The following is a 25,740-nucleotide window of genomic DNA, read 5'->3' on the forward strand; positions in this document are numbered from 1 at the left end:
ACATAGAAAAAGCCCATTTGGAATTTGAGAAAATATCCAGAGACTGCTTCGAAAAGCTATCCTCTTCCTAAATTCATACTTTTTTTATTAACAGATGTAAATTTGGAAGGGAAATACCATATATATAAGCCATTTGGGAGTATTCTGCCTCTAAGGATGACTTACACTGGCCATTTGAATGGCATGGAGGCTGAGAGCACGGACTTAAAACTCATCTGTGCTCTAGCGCTGAATCATTCTTTGATGAAATCTGCATGAGTTTATGGTAATCACATACATGTGGATGAAGTAAGTGACCTCATTGGCAGTTACCTACAGTGTCAAGTGCTATTGGCAAATGCCCCAAAATTGATTGACACACATCCTATGGAACTGGAGTTAATTAATATGTCTACCAATTCTCAAATGCATTACAGGAAAAAGAAAATCCATTTAATACAGCAACCAATGATATTCTGTGTGGTCAGAAGGCAGTCAGTCACGCTACAGCAAGAGTAGATGTGGGGATACGGTTTTAAGAGTGTGGATACCCCTATTACAATGCTAGGAGTCTAAAAGAGGTTCATTTTCATAATCACTAGATAATAATAGGGGTTATTTAGAAAACTGTGCTCTCATTACTTAAGAACATCACTGAATTTCCTACATGATAGATTCCAAAATGAAGAAAGGAAGACTGGTTTACTTCATAGGCAACATCCTTACTGAAATGGCAATCTGCCATCTGAGATGGTTAGCCCATACTGCCATTTTCTAGTAGTGGCGTTTCAAATACCTTGGGACCTGATGTCTAAAAATGAATTATTTTAAAGAAACTTCCCTGCAAATAAAATATTTGTAGGTTAAAATACCCATGAAATTCACGATAAGAATAAAAAGCAAATTACTCTTTCCCCTATGCTATTCATATAGCATAGGGAATGTAATAATGAAGAATGCATGCTATTTCTAAACCAGGATTCAGGAGAAAGATGTATGTATCCTTATTGGATTTGAAAAGTCATCAACACAAACATGGTTTCTTCCCAGATGGTTATTGTATTTCTGTTCTTTTGAAACTTCCCACATTTGTCCTTCCTTTATTTGCAGGATGGACCATGCATTTTTCTCAACTTCAGAAAACAAAACAAAACAATTTAAAATCAAAGGGTAGTGCTTTAAGTACCACTGTAGAGCAACTTAAAGAAGGTTCTGTCTGAAGGCCATTTAAGAATTGAATATTAAATTTGATGCAGTAAATTATCCTGATCATATACCTACCAGAATCTCCTAGACTGAGCGTCTAGACTACTCTAATTTCCCCCTAAGCTGTTGCATAACCATCTTCCTTCTGACCTACTGAAGAGTCTGGAGCAGTATTTCTGAATCTATCGTTGTCAGGCAATTCAAGATTACTGAGCTTTTAAAAGAGGATCATTCTCCAAGGCAACATGTCTCAGGAATACACATGTGTCCCAGATTGTGCTCTCAAAGGGGCTGAGGCAGGAAGATTTATACATTTATTATTTGAATTGATGAGATCTTTGGGTAAACATCTGGTCTCAGCACCTCCTCTTCTCCACCTTTTCACCTTTAAGGCAGAAACACATCAACTGATAAAGGGGAGAAGATGTGCTGCTAACTACAATAGATAGCGACTATGAAACACAAAACAAAAATACAAACAAAGAAATTTTAACTTTTTTGAAAACTCATAAAAATCCAGTATCAGCATATATCACTTTAATTTAAATGTCCATCAAGTTACCTTAAATTTTGGATCTAGAGATGAGAGATTTAAGTACATAACCACCCAGGAACAAACAGAGCTCAGAATCAGTCATTTACAATCACTGAAAAATAAAGTGAAGAAGTGAGACTTCGTCACAAGCATGAAAGCAAGCAATGGCTTTCAGTCTGAGATGCAGGTTGGCATGTTAAAGACACCCCAGCGCGTACTGTCAGGCAATGTTTAATTCCACACGGGACATTTCAGGGGGGCTTGTTTTCATTATTATTTTCTAGATTAGAAAGTGGGACACAGAGAAACGGACTAACTTGCTGCCCTCTAGTAAAGATAGGCCATGCAGTCAGAGGCCAGAGGGTATGTTTTTAATCATCCTGGAATTAGAACTCCCTGTGTTTCTATTGGAATCAAAGTCAGTGAGTCATGGTTAAGATCATTAGAAATCATTTGGAGGTAATAATTCAACCTCACGTTTAAAAGATATGGACACTGAAGATCAAAGAAGTTTTGTTTAGTGTCCTCAAACACATTATGAAGCAGATTCTCAGAGAGGTTAAGTAGTTTTTCCAATGCTTCATGGTTTTCACCCTTCTTTACCTATCTGAATGGAGCGTGGGACCTGCATACAACAATCAGGAGGTTCTAAAGCGAGAGCAGAGGCCAGCTGTGACACCCCAGTCCATGTGCTTTCCACTAACTTCTGCTGGAAGCTTAGAGATCTGGAGTTCTTGGCCCCGCACAAAACAGCGTGACCCTGGCTGATAGAAAAAGTGTGATGTGATGTGAAAGGGGTTCCCTAGAGCTATCTCCCGAATTCACAAGAGTGGGACAACCACCCTGGGCCCATTTTAGATTTTTCTTAGAACTGTCAAAATAGCTTAATAAAAAAGTATAAAGTCTCATGTCCATGAATATAATCCCCCCTTTCATCAACATCATCCAGAGTGTGTAAGCGGATCTTTCTTTCCTAGAGGTTTCCTTGTGTCTAAGGCTCTTAGAGATGTGAGAAAGCATACTGCACATGCTCACATGGGAGAGAAGGAAGGATGCTGAAGGAGTGGGGTTCAACCAGAGAAGGGCCGGACCTAACCTGGCAAAACCTGGACTAAAGGTCTTATACTTCTCAGACTTGTAAGAAAATTAAAAAATATGTATCATCTCTCTATACATATATATGTGTATGTATTTATCACTCAATCCAGAAATCGCATAGTCACTCAGAGTCCCTAAAGCTCCTCCTTATACAAAGGAGGCCCAATACAAACTCTTTCGGTCACCTTAAGAAAACCTTTTTGAATGAGAGCCTAGAGTTCACATCGTAAAGACATGGCTAACCTATAAAATGACCCTACAGAGCAGCGGAGAACTGCATCTCTGGGTTTCCGAGGCAACGAATCTTTTGGGGGAGCAGAAAACTCTTCTTTCTCCAGCTGACTGCTCGTGGGTACAAACTGCTGATGTTGAACTTATTTGGCCATCCAACGTGTAATCCAAGATGCCACCAGGCAAATCCTGTACTTATTAGTAAGGACTCCTGAGTTCAGTTTGTAAGAAAATGATGTAAAAAACAATCTTCTTAGCACATGAAGGCTTTCATTTTGCTTATGTTTTGTGTCAAAAGTATGAAAGAATTTATAACTGAAGGATAGTAATAAATGCAATGCACTAAAACCAATTTTAATACTAGGGATTTTTTCATCGATTGTTTCCCTTAACATTACTTTTACTAATGTAGGAATATAACATTTATGAAGCAGACTCCTCCCCCTCCCCACTTTTGCTTACTAACTTAAAATAGCAAAGACATAAAAGCTAAAGGGAACTGAGCAAGCAGACACGTGTGAATCATTGGGGTAAACGCACGATCAGCTCAGTGTGTACATGTATGGCGGTATTCCTTAATCCCCAGGCAGAAGGAAACAACTGGGGTGGCAGGCGCTTCTGGCTGGGGATGGGGATGGCGCGGGGAGCTGGCAGTGTACAATGAAGGAGAACACAGTGCGTATTCAGCCTGCTGACATCTGCTGCACATGCAGAATGGATTGGACTCTGTCGTCCAGGGTGAAAGCAAATGCTTCCTTCCTTCCTCCTGGTCTGCAGTTATTATTGAGTGAGGGCCTCAGTCTTTTTGCATTCAAAAGTTAAAATTAATAACAGCATCTGAATTTGAAGTAGGTGCCACTGAAGTGAGGAGCAGAACTTAAATGAGCTAGAGACATTAATAACGAAGCATTGGAATAGGCAGAGTCGTGGACAAATGCCATTTCTCAAAAGCCAGTTTTACCTCAGGATGATGTCCAATTTCAATGTAGGTGCAAATTGGATGGAAAGCCCCGGTTCCACAGGCGTACAAGTGAGTTTGATTAAAAGCCTTAAGCACTTTGATGAAATTAGCACATTCTTTCTGTAAGAAAAAAAGAAAAAAGAAAACAAGTGATTTCTAGTGGTCAGCTTGAATGAGGAATCCTCGAGGGTTCTCGGCATGCTTGGTCAGATTTATTTTGTTTGCTTTCACTGAATTTTCATTTATTGTATTGTATAATTTTTCTCAATATATTACTTGAAAATATTAAAGTTTCATTCTTTTTTTTAAAATCAGTTTATTGAGGCTCATACAATTCATCACAATACATAGATCAATTGTGTAAAGAACATCTATACATTTGTTGCCCTCATTGTTCCCAAAATTCACTTTCCTCTTGGGTTCCCGGAATCAGCTCATTTTCCTTTTTTCCCCTCCCCTCTCCCCCACGTACCCTTGATAATTTATAAATTATTATTGTATCTTATATTACACTACCCAGCGTCTCCCTTCACCCACCCCTCTGCTGCCCGTTATATGTAGTTATATGTAGGAGGTTATATGTAGCTCCCTGTGATCAATTCCCCCTTTCTACACCCCCCTTCCCTCCTGGTTTCGCCACTGTCACCTCTGGTCCTGAGAGGTTCATCTGTCCTAGATTCCCTGCGTTTCCAATTCCCATCTGTACCGCTGTGCATCATCTGGTCTAACCAGGTCTGCAAGGCAGAATTGGGGTCCTGGTAGTTGGGGGGAGGAAGCGTTTAAGAATTAGAGGAAGGTTGTGGGTTTCATTATTGCTATACTGTATCCTAAGTGGCTCATCTCCCCACTACTCCTCTGCAAGGTATGTCCAGTTGTCTAGAGATGGGCATTGGGTCTCCATCACGCGCCACCCTCATTGACGAGGATATGATCCCCCCACCCACCTGCTGCCTTTGAAGTTTGAAGCCTGGTCCCTTTGGCCCTTCATGGTCACACGTTGGTGTGCTGCTTCCATGTGGGCTTTGTTGCTTCAGGGCTAGATGGCCACTTGTTTACTTTCAAGCCTTTAAGTCCCCAGACGCTATAGATCTCGATAGCAGGGCACCATCAGCCTTCTTTACCACACTTACTTATGCACACATTTGTCTTCAGCGTTTATGTGTGGAAGGTGGTCACACAATGATGGTTTTTGTTCTTTGGTGTCTGCTGCCTGTTTCCTTCAACACCTCGTGTTCGCACAGGCTCATGTGCTTCTTCTCTGTGGACTTTGTTGTTTCCGAGCTAGATGGCTGCTTGTTTGCCTACAAGCCTTTAAGACCCCAGACGCTATATCTTTTGATAGCTGGGCACCATCAGCCTTCTTCACCACATTTTCTTATGCACACATCTGTCTTCAGCGATCATGTCGCGAAGGTAGATATCATGAAATGACCATTTAGCTGAGCAAGGTGCTCTTGTATTAGGGGAGTGCGCATGAGGAGGCCCAATGTCCACCTTCCACCCTACCACCAAACCTATAATTATTTGTACCTAGGTCTGTTCCCCCCTTAATCTTAAATACATTTACATATGTACATGTCTATATGTAAAGTTTCATTCTTTGGGGCCCAACTATACTATGCCCCTTCAAAAGTCTTTCATTAAAATTTTTCTAATTTATTTATCAAAAGGAGGAAGACAATTAGAGATAGTCAAAAATCACTAATGACTTTTCCAGAAATGAGGTGCAGCAATGTAGTGAACTAATTGCAGAAAAAGGCAATGGCAAACATTTCCCTGAAAAAAATAAGCTTTGAGTTTACTTTCAGAAAAATAGCAATAAAAGCTAATGCTATCATTAGCAACCCATAATGATAAGCCACTGATTTTGAGCTTAGAGGATGTTGCTAATGACCTCTTACCACCCTAAGGAGGCAGACTCACCTCTGGCTAAAAAGGTCACTTAAGCCTCTAACACAAGCTGTATCTATTTAAATACGATAGGGAAGGCCTTCAAGTTAGGGATCAGGGTCTTCAGAAGGGCCTTTTGTAGAGTTCTATAAGTAGTAAACATGGTCAGGTGGTTCATGAACTTTTTAAATTCATACTTAGACCTCGTCTGTTCAGTAAACATGGACCTTAAGTAAAAAAGAATTCTGAAGAGAACCTTCTAGCCAAGTGTCTTTGCTATTCATGGAAGTTAGGACACGGGTATGTCACTTTAGTCACCGAAGAAACACAGCGAATGGAGGCATGTATGTTCTTCTTATGCATTCTACTGAAGCTATTGATCTTGTGAAAGAACATGTCCTCCTATTTTTTTAAAAAAAAGGAAATTTAGACTTGCATTGCCAACTGAGGATATATTAGGGAGGGGAGTACCAAATTCCCAGAATATTAAATGGACATTTACTAAAATATCAAGAACCAGACACAAATTCCTTTCTTAAAAAATTAAATAGATGAATCTATATGAGTAGGAATTGCCTTTATAGCAATGGATTTGGTTTTGGTCTATATCCAAATTGTTAAAAGAAAACAAGGAAAAAGACCTCTCATTATGCTTCCAATGAAACAGTATGGTTTGTTAATCTTGTAGCCAAATTTAATAAGAGAAACAATGAGGAGAAAATATGAGTATCATCTATTGAAATAAATATTCAAATATTTATATGTGAATTAATACAAACTGCATTGAAAAGTATTTTTTTAATTATTTCGTTTTTGTCTATAATAATTTGGGATTAAGAATCAGATATACAACTATAAATGTTAAGATCAAAAGCAGAGCGTCATGAAAGCAAGGCTCCAACAATATAAAAGACCACATTGATCCTGGCACCTCTAAACGTGCTTGTTGAACTTGCCGTTGGTCTTTAGTACAGGTGACTGCATGGGAGCACCCTGAGGTCATGTGGGCTGATCAAGTCGAGGTTTCAATGGAGGATTCATTTTCAATCACCTTTGTATTCCGTATCTGCGGCTGGTTCTTTTGGTGGGAACAATTTTTCCCCCATAAAATGAACAGCAAATTTGAGCAGAATATTTAACATTTAAATTCAAATAGTTACTATCCATCATTGTTGATTTTTCTAGATAGAAACCTGTGATGCTTTTGAATGTATTGTATTAGCTGTCAACTAAACCTGTTTAAGGCAAAAATAAATAATAAATCTAAGTACCATTCCTTATGCTTTCTTAACATATGCCAATTTGTTTTCAAGGTAACGCAAATAAGCTTGTATTTTCTTCCACTGTTTCGCTACGTACTGAATCTTTCTTTTGTATGTATTATATATGGAATTAAATTATGAACTCAACTTATTTTGCAAGCTGCTAGGAAGAAAATATCATAACTTTAAAGGTATATGCAATGCTTGGGTCCGTGCTTCACTTTGAACAGGATATTAGGCAAAACATCCACAGCTCTTAGCAACAAGCTAACAATTCTGCAACAATCCCCCTACTGTCCCCAAGAGCACAGGTCATGAACACCAAGGTGGAGGAAAGAGGTTGTGGAGAGGGAAACATCTGAAAAACTCATTGGCAAAGAGGCATTCGTGTCTATTACCCACAGGACTTATTTCTACTTTCAGAATGATTTAGTCATGTGTAGTGAAGCCATTTTCAGGAAAATGTTTATGGCATCTCTTCCTTTGAAACATGTAGGTGGCCGCATACTCTGCTTTTATATAAAGACAGCCATCCCTAATTGTGGACTCAATATTATAGTACTAAAGATTGTAAATAACCAGTTTAAGCACCATATGTTGAGACCAAGAAATTGGCTGTGCACATATTGGTAAGAAAGCGAACATTCTAATAAATAACAGTGGCAGGCCCAGATGGGTGTCTTGTTCATTTGAGAAAAGAACAGGCGTTCATTCTGCATGCCTTACTTTTGAGGATATGTATGCAATTTTGCACCTAAAACCAAATTCTCTTGCCATATCCATAACCCCAAGCATAATCTAGACATTTAAGTAGAGGCCTCAGTTATCCACAATACAAAAGGAAGAACATGTTTCCTGAGTATAAATGCTTGTGAACAGGAATGAAGTCTCATTACCTCTGCAACTTTAAAGAACCTTCATACAACAGACTTTCTGAAATCTTTCTCTCTTTTTAAACAAACCCATTGCCATTGAGTCCTAGGGGCTCTACCGACATAGAGATCCACAGCCCCAGAAACCCTAACGGAGCAGACAGCTTGTGGTTTTGAACCACCCGCCTCAAGATTGGCAGTCCAACACGTATCCAACATTGTCTCTAGGGCTCTTAGAATTTGGATAATTTTCACAATTTTCAATGACTTTGACCTCCCATGAAAACTCACAGATTATAATTACTGATAGAAAACCTCTCCAAGATTCTAAAATTATGGAATTAGACCAGACTGAAGATCCTAAATTTGATTTGTGCTATTTTAGCTGGCATAGAAAAGTCAGTATAGTTGTATCATAGGTGAACTATACTATTATAGAGCTACTGGAAAAATATCAACCACAGGACAATAACTGTGAAAGCCGGCACAGGACTCAATTGAAAGTGCTGATAATGGAGTCTACCTGAGCTACAAAGCATCTGGACTCACCCTATTGCCCCAAGGCCTGGAATGATCCCTGATCCCGTTCATTTCCCCAATGTCTCTCCCCATTGGCAGTGGGTTGAATTGTTGCCATACCTTTGGGGTTAGCTCAATATGATTTTGAAAGTAAAGGTTGATGCAAATAGAATTGGGGCTTATAGTGTGTTAAAACACTTGAATTGAAACAAAGGAATTGAAGGAAATACTTTCAAAATAGGTTAAAAATAGCTGAGAGGAGCCTCCTTACCAACAATGGAGGAGGAAACTCGGATTTAAACGAACTGGAGAGAGGAACCAAACACTTGAAAGAGATAGTGTTAGTAAAGATGTGTCCTGAAAGAGAAAACCTCCATAAAAGATGTCCATCCTGCCAGTCATGGGGCTTCATTCGCCTGCTTGTTACTGCCAAGGTTTTTGCGTGTTCCAAGCCAGGATATTCATTTTATTGGGAAGAAGCTTCGACATCCCTCTGAAAACGCAGGAAGCGTGGCAGAAAAAGGAAACACACTTCACACATTTCTGCTCCAGGGAGACAGAAGAAGAGTGTTTCTGACCTTTTCTTGAACCAGGACAGTTCTGCAAACTCTGAGTGTAATGTACTTTTTGGCATTCTACTACCGCACTGCTTTGCTCCGCACTGGAGGATTTACAACATAATAAAAAGAGTGTAAGCAGTTCAAAATGAATTCATTTTTCAAACCTTGATCCTTTCTGGAATTTAAGTTGATATACACAGACAAGTTTAACAACAAGTTTGTTTCCCCGAGAGTCCGGGAATCATATTGACCTACTATTTTGCTGCAATAGACTGCCGACCAGCAGCATTAGACACCGTTCACTTAGCTTAGACAGCAAAGGATAGCGGTTACGAGTCCGTACAACGCAAGGCCACACGAGGATCCAGGATTCATCTTCCTTAGTGGCAAAGCAGTTGAACTTATTTTTTAAAGGGTTTCAAGTGTTTTCAAATCAAGTGTAGAAAGGAATTACACATGGAGAGATTAACTTCGCAGAATAAATTAGAAAGAAAAGGTCTATGCCCAGACAAAAACTATAGGAGCCAAAGACAGTGATTCAAAAACAAACATTACGGATATGTAGCACTGATGAGGCTGTTTTACACAGACTTTTCCAGGACGGTTACAAAAATAAAGTCCATCCATCTGTCAAAACAACTGTTCCATGCGTGAAAATTAAAACAGAGTTGAGGTGTTTTTAACTAACTTCCGATAATTATGCTTTGTACAAAGAATATAAATTACTTCCAATTCCCAATTACCTTTTTGCATGTTTTTAAATCATAGATGGTGCAGTGACTTTTTACTCTCAATCAGAAGATGGAGAGAGACAGAGAACTGTGAAATAAGAACCATCTTTAGTCAAATATATTCAGTTCACCATTAGATTAATCAATGTTCTGGCTCACATATAAATCAACCCCAAATGAATCGGAATAGTACAAGCATTGCCTCAGGTCAGTAAGCTTGTAGAATATAGGGCATCCAACTGGTTCATTCTGGTTTGACTCCCTGGGATAATTTATATTTTGCTGATAATATATATTTAATAAACACTATATGTTACTGTCCCCATATGATTCTGATAGCTTCTCAAGATGATTTTTATATCTCTATAAGACTATAAGATTCACTTGGAAATTTGGTAAACTGTAGAATATGATTCCGTATATCTGAGCTGGAAATGCAAATTCTCAGCAGGGGTTCAAACTAGAATGAACTGGTTGGAGCCCTTGTACAGCCAGAAGAGAAGTCTCTAGGCCATTAGGAGTCTACATAGAAACATTTTAAAGCAACATCTAGCAGCTGGCAAAATGAAAGAAGCCTTTTCTAATCACAATGGGTGGATACATTTCTGCGTAGAAATCCATTAATAAGCTTAATTCCTGAAGTTAATCTGTTGACTTTCTTTTGCTCTGGTCACAGTTTTTTGGCAAGCTAGTTGAATAGTAGTCTTCGTGCCAACACAGTAATCCGTGAGATTGTTCCTGTCACTCACATCATCCTCCCTCTATTTAAGCTTTTCCATACTTATCTGGTAATAATGATTCTCCCCCTGCCCACTTTTAACATTGTGCTATCACAGCTGTGATCAGATCATTTATAGTCCTGTCTTCTGAATACTTCAGCATTCACTAGCGGATGTTAGAAATCGCTTCCTTAAAGAGATATAGGTATTAAAATGAAATTTTAATCATGCTATAATTGTAGCAGTGGCTGTGATGCAATTTTGACTTGGAATTTTTTAGCATCTGCCTTACCAAAAAGTGAGCTGGCCATTGTGTCCATTTGGGGACATATTTCTTTAATCTTTGCTATTGAGAAGAACAATTGCAAAGTAAGGCCAATTGATTTTGCTACCATAATTCTTTCACTTTTTGAAATTTAAGATTAAAAAAATAGATACAATTGGGTCAATAAAATGGTAATTATTTCATGACTAATTATTTTCATTGCAAACATGTTGCTATTCATTAAACAGTACTGCAAATTGAGGAACAAATTGAAAGTGCCTTAAAGCCTGGGGTAGACTAAAGACTGCCTTTAAAGGCAATTTTATGAAAAAACTTACTTCATGAGCCAGTCAGGGTGCAGTGTAGCAACGATGAAGCATACAACTTTCCTCTAGTTCTTAAATGCTCTCTGCCCCACCCCCACTATCATGATCCCAATTCTACTTTACAAATCCCGCTAGACCAGAGGGTGTACACTGGTACAGACAGGAACTGAAAACAGGGAATCCAGGACAGATGATCCCTTCAGGACCAGTGGTGAGCGTGGCGATACCCGGAAGGAGGAGGGAAGGTCAGGTAGAAAGGGAGAATGGATTACAAGGATCTACACATATCCTCCTCCCAGGAGGACGTTCAACAGAAAAGTGGGTGAAGGGAGACGTCAGACAGTGTAAGGTATGACAAAATATTAATAATTTAGAAATTATCAAGGGTTTGTAAGGGAGAGGGGGTGGGGAGGGAGGGGAAAACTGAGGAGTTGATTCTAAAGGCTCAAGTAGAAAGCAGATGTTTTGAGGATGATGATGGCAACAAATGCACAAATGTGCTTGACGCAATGGATGGATGTGTGGATTGTGATGAGTTGGGTGAGACCGGAATGAAATGATTTTTTTAAAGCCCCTAAAGAAATTATTGCAGTGAATTTTCCAGATAGTTTTAATACTCTTGTCTTTTGACCCCAGAATATGACTTGGGGAACATATATTAATCTCAAGATAATATCAGTTCTTCTATATATACAATGATATTAAGGATTCCAATCTTACTCTTTTTGGTGCCAAATATTAAAAACAAAAACAAAAAAACTCACTTAACTTAATTGCTCAATTTGATTGGCTTTCCCCCTCAAGGTTGACTACTAGTTTTGAAGCTTCACAAATATTGTGTAGTGTTTTTACTATAAGAAAAACAATATAACCCTTTAACTGGAAACCTTTAAACTTGATCAAGAATGATTGTACACAAAGCTACTCTATATACCCTCATCTTACTACCTTGGAGTAAATTGCAATTCATAGTGACCCTATAGCATCGATTAGAACCGCTGTGAAGAGTTTTCAAAGCTATAATCTTTAAAGGGGCAGTCACGTCTTTCGCCAACATCAGGCTGGTGCGTACAAACTGTTAACCTTTTGCTAGCAGTCAAGCAATTAACCACCTTATCGCCAAGGCTCTCTGTACCTATATTAATTGTATTAGTAAAAGCTGTCCATTGAGGTTCTCTTCTAGCCTATAAAGGAGCTCTGAGCATATTCACCATGAAATTCCATATGTACCAAGGTGCTGATAACGATCATTTGTGGGGAGCACTAGTGGCATAGTGGGGTGCAGTGGTTACACATTGTGCTGCGATCCACATGCTCAGTGTTTAATATTGCACGATGGATGACTTGTCCCATTTCGATGATCACACCATCAGTAATATCATTCACTGACATTATTAGGAATTATATTGTGTAAAGTTCAATAACTGGAACTACATTTTTTAGAATTATCTTTCCTGTAAGATTCTGGGTAAGTTTGTGACAAAGACATTTCAGGAGATATGTGTGAGGCAGATGTTAAGCTATAGCACTTCCTCCACTCTCACCCCATCTTTCACCTTTGTTCCTCCAACACCTGGGCTTGGTGTTTGGGTGATGATCAACCGATCATCAAGTTGGGGACAATGAAAGAGTCATGGTGGGGTCGGATCTCAGTTCGTCTTTGCGTTTTGGGTTTCATTTCTACTGCGAAGCCCAGGGAGCCCCAGGAACTCCAGGCACATGAACAGTCTCCGAGGCAACAGCCTTCATTAGATGTCTTCTGTACATCCCACCATCATGTGAATTCTAATCCATGTCATACAGTCCCCATCTCTATCATGAATGTAATGCCTCATCTGTGATCAAGGCTTCATTTATAGCTGTCTCATCCTACCATAGAATAGTTCACTGTGATGCAATATAAAATTCATGATAAACAAAAATCCATTATTAGATCACTTTATCCAAAACATATAGGGATACCTCATGTTTAAATGCATATTGTATTTTGGAATCAATAAACGGCTTTAATCCCAGTGTCATTTAAAATGCAATAGATAGGCTACTTTCATTCCCCGTTTAATACCTAAAGAATACAGCAGGCAGTCAGATAAGCATTTGGCTGCTAACCACAAGGTTGGCAGTTCGGAACTAGCAGCCGCTTTATGGGAGGATGAGGTTACCTGTTCTCTGAAGCCTGTGGGAGCAGGTCAGCTCTTCCACAGTGTTTCTATGATTGGGAATAGACTCATTGGTAGTCTATTTGCCATTTGCATAGTGAGGAGTCCTGGTGGGTTATTAGTTGTGGTTGCTAATCTAAAGGTCAGCATTTTGAACCTGCACACCATTCCATGGAAGAAAGACAAGGCTCTCTGCTCCCATAACAATTTACATCTTATTTACTATGAAACAGAATTGATTCAATGGCAGTCTACAAGTTTGTTTGATTTTTCGTTATAACATAAGCAAGAAAGAGGGGCTTTCTACTCCCATAAAGAGTTAACAGTCTCAGAAAGCCACAGGGACAGTTCTACCCCCTCTATGTACAGGGTTGTTGTGAGTTGACATATACTTTATGGTAATGAGTTTGAATTTAAATTGTAAGGGGAATCCGTGGAGCTTCTGGTGGTTTTGAACCACCGACCATGAACTGCAGCCCAACACAGAACCACTGTATGGCGAGGGCATTTACTCCATTCTACAGGGAGTCTGAATTTACTAGATGGCAGTGAATTGCTGAAAAGACAATTATGTATTCCCGGAATATATGTTAATTCTGTGATTGGATTTGTGATTTGTCAGAAATGAATAGAAATCCATCTACCAAAACTATCCAGCACAGAAAGGAGCATAATACAGATGAAGACTTATAGAAACCTTATGTCAGTTGCACTTGCAGCAGTTTGCTAGGAATTCAGAAGACACTGGCCAAAACCCAGAGAAATAGTCCAATTCATTCTAGTGAACCTTACAGAGGATAAATGACTTACTGTATTCTAAAAGTCTTTACATTGATTCATAAGAGAATTAATGGTATAAAATCACATCTAAATAATATTTTAAACCAATTTGAAACATTTGAACTTCATTTCAGGCTTTTAAGAAAAAAAACCCATAAATTTCTAATATATAAAAAAATATAGGCAAAATTTTTAAGCCCAGTTTTTTCCCCTAAAGTTTTCTATTATTATAATTGATCTTTGCAAATATATTTAGTTTTATAAATGTAAGAAGTTAAATTTTAGTATTAAAACTTAAATATTTCCAAATAAACTATGTTTGTATACATGAGAATTATTCATGTCAAAGCCAAAATCAAAAACCAAACTCACTGCCTTGCAGTCGAATTGGACTCATAGTGATCCTACAGGGCAGGGTAGCATTGCCTCTTTGAGTTTCTGAGACTAAATCTTTACAAGAGTAGGCAGTCTCATTTTTCTCCCATGGAACAGTTATCTGCTCAATGCATAACCAATATATATAATTACCATCTTCTTTTGCTTTACTAGTAAAATGCATTAATTTAAAATAATAAAAAAATCCAGTGTCTCTAAAGAAATTTATTAGCAAACCTTCAAAATGCTATTTCTGCAGGGATATATATATATAATCTCCAATACAGATATAAAACCTGTTTCCTTAATCTCTTACATTTACCTTTGATATAATAAAACAAGCAGCTGATTAACTAAATATTAGCCACCTAAACTCATTAATGGTTTTCTGGATGACACAAATGGCTCAGTACATTAGTGGTTCACATACACTTAGAGACCCCTTAGCACCTTGGTTTGACAGTCTGCTCCCAAAGGAAAACCCCATGACACAGAGTTCTACTCTGACATACCTAGGTTGAGCATATGTAGGAATCAACTCGACAGCAGCTAACAGTAACAGATTAGTTAATACATATGTTACCTTTTGAAAAATGTCAAGTTTAAAATAAGCTTCAGTAAATGCTTATTATTATTCTTATTCAGTCCAATGATGCATTTAGACTGTAATCACTCAGATCAGTTAACTCCAAGCAGAAGTTACTACCACATACCAATCTATGCCAGTTTTTGTAACACTTAATAAAGCAATTTTCATTAATCTTTGTTATAAATCAGTTATCTGTGTACTCATTCTGTTATCAGATTTAATCATGGGGATCATTATATTTTAAATGACTGAACTGACTATAATTTCTCATTTGGGATTATTTACTATGCTCACACACAAAAAAATATTCTAGGTAAAAATCAAAACCGTGAAAAACTCAAGGCTCTGAGGTTGTGCCATTAAAAGATAACAAGTTGGACTGCCACAATGTTATAGATGGTGGCTGAGCATATTGACTCTCTGGGTCAGAAACAAAGGACTTTGTAAGTCATAGAAAGCACACTAGCAAGAGTATGAGCATATCTTGTGCCTCCATTCCTACTGGGGACACATGTAATTTACATTCAGTAAATTACATCCTAGGCAAGGAACCATGGGATTGAAGAACTTTAATATCTTATAATAGGTATAAGCACACTGGTCTTTAGCTCTGGAGGAGAATTTTAGGTTTATCCTTCATAACATGGAAAGTGGTCCTTTGTTCAAGAAAAATTCACTAGTTTTATTTCCCAAGGCTGCTTGCTGACCAGCCCTTTGCTTCAGAGGGAGACACCAACCATCTTCCAACATTGTTTATTGTACAGCATGCTCACAGATCACCCAGAATAAAAGCAATCAGTACCTCTCTTCATAAGACTTTCAGAATTGTGAGACTCATGAAAAATTGTCTTCTGACAAGTATACATATGGATTCTTACATGTTTAATGAAATCTATGAAATTTATGGGCTTGGAAATTAAGAGACACATCTAATTATCTACTGGACAATTTTTTTCATGCCTTAAATAAAATCTAAAGGTAAAAGTTGGTGTCAACTTTGACTCTGAAAACCTAAATTAAATTCAAGGGTAAATGTGTGCATATTGCACTACAATCCAACTGAAGACACATGGGCAGTTCAAATTCTCACTTGGAAATTAGTGTCATTACCTTCCTAAAATTTGAGCCATGGGAAGTTTGATGAAAATGATATGATCAACCATAGCATTAAAAGTACATAGCAATTTAATTCAAAAAATATATATTTAAAAAAATCCCTGTAGAATTGCAAGAAGCACCAGAGTTCAGGTGCATGGTATTACTTTGAAATGTTTCCAAGAATGAGATTGTTATGAGAATCTGCTTTTTTTCCTTCTCAGATGGTTGAATTTTGATTTCCAACTATGTTCAAAATATTTCTAACAGTCGTACGGATGCCATTTGGTTTTATTGAGCCTGGTGCAAAGAGAGATGGTTTAGAAGGAGAAACAAAGAAGAATCAGAGTGCTGTTGATTCGAAACAGATTTTTTCACCAGCTTTGCATGTATTCAGCTTTCATTTGCAAAAAAAAAGGTCACTGTAGTTAAGCCACCAATAAAACTGTTATTGTGAATAACAAAGTGGATTTTAAGCACCAGAAAAATAGCAGGAAGTGAGGACAAATGTTGATGACAGCCATGGAATGAAGGTGCCTGCAATGAATGTACTGACCACCTTGCTTGGTCATTGACCAATAGTATGCACATACTACAAATATCTTCAAATATCAATGGAAAAATTCATGAGCTTTTCACTCCTTTTGAGGAGAAGGTGTCCTGGTGTTACAGTGGGGGGAAGAAGTGGACCGCGAACTACAAAGTCAGTAGTTCAAACCCACACACTGCTTCATGGGAACTAGGTGAGGCTGCCTGCTTTCACAGAGCTTTGCAAGCTCAAATCCAGGCACGGTTCTCCACCATCCTATAGGGTCACTATGAGTTGTAATCAACTTAGCAATGACCATGGGTTTGGTCTGGCTTTTAGTAATGATTAAAATGCCATGGAAATGTAAAATAAAAGATATTAGTATGGTAACATTTTTATAGCCATATACTGACTTATAAAAGATTCTATCTATCTATCTATCTATTAGATTACTATTGTTGTCAGAAGTTTTACTATGAGCAGGGAAGAAAGGAAAGGATGGGTTTTCTGAGAGCATAAGAATGTGTCCCTAGCTTCAGATTCCCTTTGACCATAAAGTTCATGTTCAGTGGCCGATATTCCAGTGGCTGATTTAACATATGTGTTTGATGCAACACTGAGCCATGCTGGCTCCGTCATCCCAGCTTCATGTAACACTGGTTCACCGTTCTGCACGATGCTGCGCTGAGTGAGGCAGAAGCTCTGTGGGTTTACACAGTGACATGCCTGCTTTTCCTGGTGACTGACTGCCACGTTCAACATCGGAATGCAATTTTCCTCTCCAGTACATTTAAGAACTGTCCCCTCAAATGGCATCAAATTAGCCAGTGTTGTTTCTCTCCACTTTTCCTGTTGTATCCTTGCATATAAATTGTAAATAAGAAGACAGCAATTACCCAGAATGGCTTGTTTAAAAGAGCTTTATTCCCAGTTGACTCTTTGAAGAAACACTGACTAAATGCAGGAGGAAAGGGCTAGCTCAGCTTCCAGCAACCATGGAGAATACTCAAGGCAGTCGAACATTTCTAACATGTTCAGGTCAGTTCCTGTCTGGCTACCCTGCTATCTTGGAGCTGATAGCCACAAAAGCGACTCCAGCTTCCTGCGTGCACTTCTCAGCATCATAAGAGCTCTCTGAAAGCAATTTCTGTCCATCAGTCACAGATGACCTTTATGTACTGCAGAGATGGTGCAAAATGTCCATCACCTTGACCATGGTAAATCTCCTACCCATATCTGTTTGATAAATGCATTTACACATGGTTGCAAGGAAAAGAGGAAGTGGGGAGAAGGGAGGAGAATGGGACAGAGAAAGTAATGCATGGGCAAAGTGAGAGAGAAATAGAAAGAAGGAAGGGTGTTTGAACCATAAATACTGACAAGTGACTATTTGTTTATCATTCAAGATAAATTATCAAATAGAAATCAACCTATACAAATAAATTGATGTATAGAAATAAGTATGTATACTATTTGATTTCATATTGTTAATTTATCTTTTAAAGTATTTTGCTTTTACTCAGGATTATGATTATTTTTATAATCACTACACTTTATACAAAAGTATCATTTGTGGTGCTTAATGGAATGCTGCACAAAAGTAGAGCACAGAATAATAAATTACCTATTCAATTACTGAAATAACTTACCAGGATATCTTTACCAGCCCACTTGCATTCATCTCTTCTTGTGTAAGAAACAGGCCACGCAATCTAAGGGCAGAGAAGAAGTACTACTTTACAGCTGTTCTCTAACAGATCTGATGTCATGTAAACTTTCAGACCAAACTATGAAGACAAATTATGAATGTGCCATAAGTCACTAGGTGGCAGAGACCTTAACGTTGAGACTTGACAATCACATCAGTTAATTGCTGTGGATTTAAATCATTCCCTCTCCTACTACCCATTAAGGTTTGAGTGAGAGGCATAATGGATGAGCAAATCAAAAATAAACTAGGTAAACATATATGTGTGAGATGAAAAGAATTGTGACTCGTTGGGAGAAGTTCAAATTGAAGAGATGACAATTTAGTGAAGAGAGTTTATAATCTGAGGAGAACACAGCTCATACTCTAAATTAGCTGGTCTTCCTCTTTCATGGGATATTGATTCAAAGTTTGCAGATCTGAGGTGCCTTGAATCCATTTTTCCAACCCAGATATCATCAAGGGATGTTAAAATGAACACTAGCATAGGTAGAAAACCCATCCAATTTATATTTCTCTTTTTTGGACAAGGAAAACAGTTAAGAATACCACTGCTTATATTGGGGTATAACAGTAGAAGCAAATTTGTAGCTATAAAAAAAATCTATCACCCTTCCCTAGTTCATCAGAAAACCTTAAATTAAGATGCGATTGTTCTTTTTGTTTTTGTCCAAAGCTTCTTTTGTGAATCAAAACCCAAACCAGTTGCCTCTAGTCAATTTTAACTCCTATTGCTTCCATGTGATTCAGAGTAGAACTTCCCTCTGTAATATTCTCAATGACGTTGTTAGTTTGGAAGGAGATGCTAAGCCTTTCTTCTGCTCCTCCTTCCTAAGGATTCTATGACGTGTGACTAAAGTGATGGAGATGAGCCAAGAGAATTCTGAAGGTTTAGAGAATTGTGAATGCATTCTCCTTAACACAAATAGTTTATTGAAATTATAATACAAAATTTTCAGATTCTCTAATAAATTCCAATCACATCTACATCTACTGGGGCATAACAAATCAATATATTGACATAAAATTAGGGGGGAAATGTAATACTCAAAATAAGACATTAAAAAGTAAAACACAGTGTGTTTATTAAAAAATTGGGCTATGTTTAAATAACCTTTAATAAACATGATTTATGGATTTCACGGGTATGTCACTATTATAAATATTCAACAATTCTTGGAGATATATTTGCTTTTATCATTATGATTTTCATGTGTGTATATTTTTTCTTTTCATTTGTTTTTATTTTCATGTACAGTGGTGCATAAATAAAAGTTAAAATTTGACTTGTTCCAAACTGTGTAATATTAATAAAACAAGTTAGAATCTCTCTAAAGAATAACGTTTAAAATGTTAGAGTGCTCATGCTTAAAAATAACCATGAGCAAACTTTTATTTTTAAAGATTTTAGCCATTTGGGTCAGATGACTTCTGTCAGAATTATTCAAACCTGTAATTGTTGCAAGAACGTAGACATACACAATAATGAATACAATTGTGTTCTGATAAATCTATTTTTACAAACACAAGTTGTAGGCTACATTTTCCCTACCAACAACCTTTCCTCTTGTAGGCAATCTAGAGACCTGTATGTAGTTATTCACATATAAATGTATAAAATAAGTCATTATGTATATCTACAAATGCTTACATACGTACTTTATATAGGAAAACAATGATTTAACTGGGCAAGGACAAGTTGAAGTTAGGGGCATTGAGGGAGGAATCGCTACAAAAACACATGAAAAGGATTGTAGAATTTCAGCAATAAAGTTCATGCTACTGAATTTTACATGTAGAAGTGACTGAATCATTGTATGTTCCACTATGTATATTCCCGTCACCAAGAACACAAATATTTTTTAAGTACAAGTTCTTATATAACATTATTTTTATATTTGTATCTGTAATCATAAAATATCAATTTAAATCCATTTTCTGTGAGTTCTCTATAACTAGATGTTTCTAATAAAGTACATGCATTAAAAGAAAAATACCTTTTGAAAATCCTTGATATTAACGAGGTTGAATGAGAATATGTGATCCTTTGCTCCAACATACAGCCTACTCCGTTCCTCATCCAAGAGAAAGGTGTGGTAACTGGAACTGTTGGGCAAGCCGTGGAAAGTGACCACGTTGTTAGATTCCAACATTTCTGCATGGGAAAAAGCGAGACACCGGGGTTAATGTGAGGTCCTACACAGCATAGACTGTTGGCACATTGCAACATGACTACTGTATGCTGTCTTTATAAACCAGCGGCTTTTTTCATAATACTAAATATGCAAGAAACCTATATTTGACATTTCAGTAGAATGGGAGTTGCATTTGTCAGTTTGCTCATTTTATACTCAGATTACAAATCCCTAAAGAAAGGAATCAATATATTGTGTCCATGTAAACTGATCTAGTAAGGTATATTTATGTGTAGTGATGCCTCAGAATGGTCAGTAAAATCCATGACTTTTTTTTCCTTTATTTTTTTACCAAGCTTTTTAAAGTGATTGCATTTGGTCCAAACCATTACCTTGAAAGTTAAACCTAGGGGTCTTTAGAGCAAAGAGAGTGCAAGAGCAGCATTCAACTGACTTCCCTCGGTGGCTTGAGGTCTCTTTTTACAAAGGAAGTTAAATATGACTTGATTACCATTAAATCATTAACCGACCATTTAAACAATTTGAAGTAGCTTGGAACCAACATATACACACACAGTAAGTTTAGATTTTTATGAAAATGTGGATTCAATTCAAATTATATTATACTTTCTGATCTCAATTTTTATAGTTTAATTTTACTTCCAAGTTTGTTTTACTGTGAATATACTGAACTTTTAAATATGTGTTTTAATTTAGAGAAATATTTTTCAGATTATAAATAACATAAGATATAAGAACACTGTTGTATTAGAAGATAATTACTGATAAGCACCAAATTGGTTTTCTCTAAATATCTGATAGTTTTACAGTGTGTGTGCATACACAGTCATGCCTCACTAATTGACACAGTCAGTTTTCAAAGACCAGATGGTTTTACAAGATCCAAGTTATGCCAGGAGGAGGACACACAGTCTGGACCTATTGAATTGGTCAGAGCTGTCTGAATTTTCAAAGCGACTTCTTTGTCTTTAATTCTTTAAAGCGGGCTTGTGTAGCAGATTTGCCTGTGCACGAAGTCCTTTGAGTTCTTTTCTTTCTTTTACATTTTTAGGTGTTTTATTTTTTATTATTTCTTTTTCATTTAATTTTATTTTTAAAAGATAATTTTATTGGGGTCTCTTACTGATATTGTAACAATCCATCATCAATTGTATCAAGCATATTTGTACATATGTAGCCATCATTATTTTCTAAACATTTACTTTTGATTTGAGCCGTTTGTTTCAGCTCCTCTTTCTCCACCCCTCCGCACTCCCACCCTCATGACCCCTTGATAAATTATAAATTATTATTTTCATATATTACACTAACTGCTGTCTCCCTTCCTCCACGGTTGGTGTCTGTTGTTCCTCCCTGGGGGTGGGGAGGGCTGTGGTTATGTGTCCATCATTGTGATTGGTTCCCCCTTCCTCTCTCCTTTCCCCCTACCTTCCTGATATTTCCACTCCCATTTGTTCCTGAAGGGTATATCTGACCTGGATTCCATGGGACGTGAGCTCTTGTCTGTACCAGAGTACATGCTCCTCCGGTCTACTCTGAAGTGAAAGGGAGGACTGGGGTCACGATAGTGGGGGGTGAGGATGCCTTAAGGAACCGGAGGAATATTGTGTGTTTCATCAGAACTATACTGTACCCTGGTTGACTCATCCCTTTTTTGTGACCCTTCTGTGAGGGGACATCCCATTGTCTACAGATGGGTTTTGGGTCTCTGCTCCGGGCCCCCTCATTCTCAACAATATGTTTTCTTGTTTCTTTGGTTGTTTGGAGTCTTATGATGCCTGTTACCTGATCCCATTGAAACCTCATGATTATGCAGGTGATGTGCTTCTTCCATGTGGGCTTGTTGTTTCTCTGCTAGATGGCCGCTTATTTAACTTCAAGCCTTGAAGATCCCAGATGCTATATCGTTTGATAGCCTGACACCATCAGCTTTCTTCACCACATTTGCTTATACACCCATTTTGTCTGGAGTGTGAGCATCACAGAATGCCAGGTTGTTAAAACAGTGTTCTTGCATTGAGGGAGAGCTTGAGCAGAGACCCAAAGTCTGTCCACTGCCTCAATGCATTGCCATATAAATATATGTACATAGGCCAATACCTCTATTTTTATGAATTAATATATTTACGTAAGTATACACCTATGTGTATACCTCTATCTATAGCTTTGCTTACTAGCTATGGTAAGCAAAGCTTTCCTATTGGTCCTCCAATAGCCCAGAACATGATTGTCTCCTCACTGGAGCATACTACAACAGAGGACAATACTGGGGACACCCTGTGGGGAGTTAGTCCGGTCTGAACACCCCCACAGCAGGGAGAACCAAGCAGGGAACATAACAGATCAGCAATGGGAGCCAAGCCACAAAACCCCTTAGGGGCCCCCAAAATAGGCTTCAGGCTGGGAGGGGCAGTTCCTGGTACCTCCCAGACTGGTGGGGAAATACTTCCTCCTGCCCCACCATTACACTTGCCCTTCTTCTGCCTCTTAGTAGTTCCTCTCAGCTAGATTGCTGTTGCTCCGAAACCCCAGGATCTCTATGTCCCCCTCTTTGTTGATTGTAATTCCTTAGTTGTTCTCCTGTGTATGGCATAGTTTGCTCACCATTTCCTTCCCCGCCCCCATCTCCTCCTCCCTAACTGTCAGTCCCATTGCTTTCTCCTCCAGCTTGCTTCCTATACCTTATATGGCCAACCAACAATAACAGAGATGAAACAAAAGAACATAAAATATTGAATAAAAAGGGGAAAATAGATAACGAGCAAAAAACCCCAAAGCATACATAGTTCTAAGTCTGTCCACCGACCTTTATGACTATTTCCCCACCAGTTCTGGGAGGTGCCAGGAACTGCTCCTCCCAGCCTGAAGCCTATTTTGGGGTTCCTAAGGGGTTTTGTGGCTTGGCTTTGCTCCCATTGCTGATCTGTTCTGTTCCCTTCTTGGTTCGCCCTGCTGTGGGGGTGTTCAGACCGGACTAACTCCCCACAGGGTGTCCCCAGTATTGTCCTCTGTTGCAGGATGCTCCAGTGAGGAGACATATCATGTGTCGGGCTATTGGAGGCCCTACAGTCCTCCTGTGCCTTAGCAGCTCCATTCAGGGACTTCATCCTCAGGGCCTGGTGTGCTGATATGGGGTCTAGACCCACACTCTCTTTCTTCTTGGTTTGCCTCCTGAGGGCGTGGCAGGCAGGGCCCTCTCCCCAGCGTGTAGGTTTAGTGTTGTCTTCTGTAGCATATATCTCTAGGGTAGGGGTCAGCTCAGCCCTTTGATTTCTTGACTGCTGCTTCCATGGCTGTTGACTGTATCCAAGTAAAGCAGAATTCATGACTTTAAACTTTTCTTCATTTATAATTATGTTGTCTGTTAGTCCAGTTGAGAGGCTTTTTGTTTTTTGTACATTGAGTTGTAATCAGTACTGAAGTTGTAATCAACCTTGAATTTCATCAGCACGTTTTTCATGTCTTCCTTAGTTTTATCAAACAAGGCTGTGCTACCCTTATATCACAGATTGTTAATAGGCATTCCTCCAATTCTTCTTCATATACTCCATGTCTCAGGCTATTTGCTCAGCAGACAGATTGAATAAGTATGATGAAAAATACAACCCTAATGCACAGATTTTCTAATTTTACAACAAACAGTGAAATTTCCATGTTCCAACTAAATAAATGTGTGTTCATCCAAAAAAAAGGTTCTGGATGAGCACAGTGAAGTGCTCTAGAATTCCTTCTTTTTGTATGTTATTCATCATTTGTTGTGGTTTACACAGTATAATGCTTTTGCAAGGTTGATAAAGCACAATTAGTATATTTTCGTTATAGACTCTTTTCAGTCAAGATCCATCATATGTCAGCATTGATATCCCTCATCCCATGTTCTCTTCAGAATCCAGTTTCAATTTCTCTCTGCTCCTTCTCCATGTACCGCTGCAGTCTGACTTGAATGACTGTAGCAACATGTTACTGGCATGTCATATCAATGATGTTGTTCAAGGAGTGCTGCATCTTGTTGGGTCATTTTTCTTTAGAGTGGGCACAACTATCAATCTCTTCCAGTTGGTTGACCAGGTAGCTTTTGCCCAATTTTCGTGGCAGAGATTAATATGTACTTCATTAGAACATTTATGCCATTAATGTCTTAAGTGCAGCTTCTTCTTTCAGTATCTACCATTGGTTCTCAGTCATGCTATTCCTTGAAATGGTTAAATGCCAACCAGTTTTTTAGGCACAGTAAATGATTTTTTTTAAGTGTCTCCAGTGAAGTGTCTCGTTTTTTCTTTTGATGCTTCCTGCACAAATCAATATATTTCTTACATAGTAATTTAATATTGCCACTTGAAGTTTGAGTTATTTCGATTTTATTTGTTTTATTTTGTTAGAATTTAATCGAATTTTAGAGATGCTGAGTATGTTCTTTATTGATTTCTAACTCTAAGCCTTTGAGCATATCATTATAAAAATTTATTTTGTAATTTTGAGCTGCTCTTTAAAATTTTCTGTTTAGCTACTTTACGCCATTATTCCTTCAATTTACGTTAGCTACTCTATACTAAAGAGAAAGCTTCCGAATCTCTCCTGACACGCGTTTGACATTTTCTTTCTTTCTCACTGAAGTGACCGTTTGCTTTCTTTCTATACGATATTTTTATGCCATCCCAAAATCTGTCTGCTCTTCAGTCATTAGTTTGTAATGTGCCATTTTGCTTTTGAGATGCTTTCTAAATTTAGATGGGATACAATCAAGTGTTTTTTATTTTGCCTTTTGTGGATTTCTTTAATTTTTTTCAACTTTAATGAGCTTACATATGAGTAATTGATGACCAATTCTACAATTGCCCATTGGCCTTGTTTTAAGTGATGAAACTGTATCTCCGTAGTCTTTTCCTACAGATGCAGTCCATTTATTTCCTGTGTCTTTAATCTAGTGAATTTCATGTATATATAGTCACATTTGATGCTATTGTTAAATATATTTGCAACAATAAAAGTTTTGGTCTAGAAAATTTATGTCACGAAATCCCCAGCTTCATTTTTATCACAAAATCCTTACATTCCAAATACTGATCCTTCTTTTTTGTTTCCAACTTTCCCATTCTGATCACCAGTAATTACCAATGCATCTTGATGGCATGTTTGATCAATTTCAGGCTGAAGAATTTGGTAAAACTCTTCAATTTCATAATACTAACTTTATG

The 25,740-nt window shown here is 38.0% G+C and overlaps 1 protein-coding gene across 4 annotated transcripts in view; it reads right to left on the reverse strand.

Annotated features, from left to right (window-relative positions):
• SEMA3A (semaphorin 3A) overlaps positions 1-25,740 on the reverse strand; it is a 382,377-nt gene that overhangs the window by 152,222 nt on the left and 204,415 nt on the right. For all 4 annotated transcript variants that reach the window (XM_045288865.1, XM_045288867.1, XM_045288866.1 and 1 more), the window contains 3 exons: positions 20,387-20,544; positions 18,331-18,393; positions 4,011-4,130 (listed from right to left, as the gene is read on the reverse strand). In XM_045288865.1, coding sequence (XP_045144800.1) covers positions 4,011-4,130; positions 18,331-18,393; positions 20,387-20,544 — 341 coding nt within the window. The remainder of the gene's footprint in view (positions 1-4,010; positions 4,131-18,330; positions 18,394-20,386; positions 20,545-25,740) is intronic.

Source organism: Echinops telfairi, unplaced genomic scaffold (genome assembly GCF_000313985.2).
Source record: "Echinops telfairi isolate 266 unplaced genomic scaffold, ASM31398v2 ScPeMD7_23;HRSCAF=83, whole genome shotgun sequence".
NCBI lineage: Eukaryota > Metazoa > Chordata > Mammalia > Afrosoricida > Tenrecidae > Echinops > Echinops telfairi.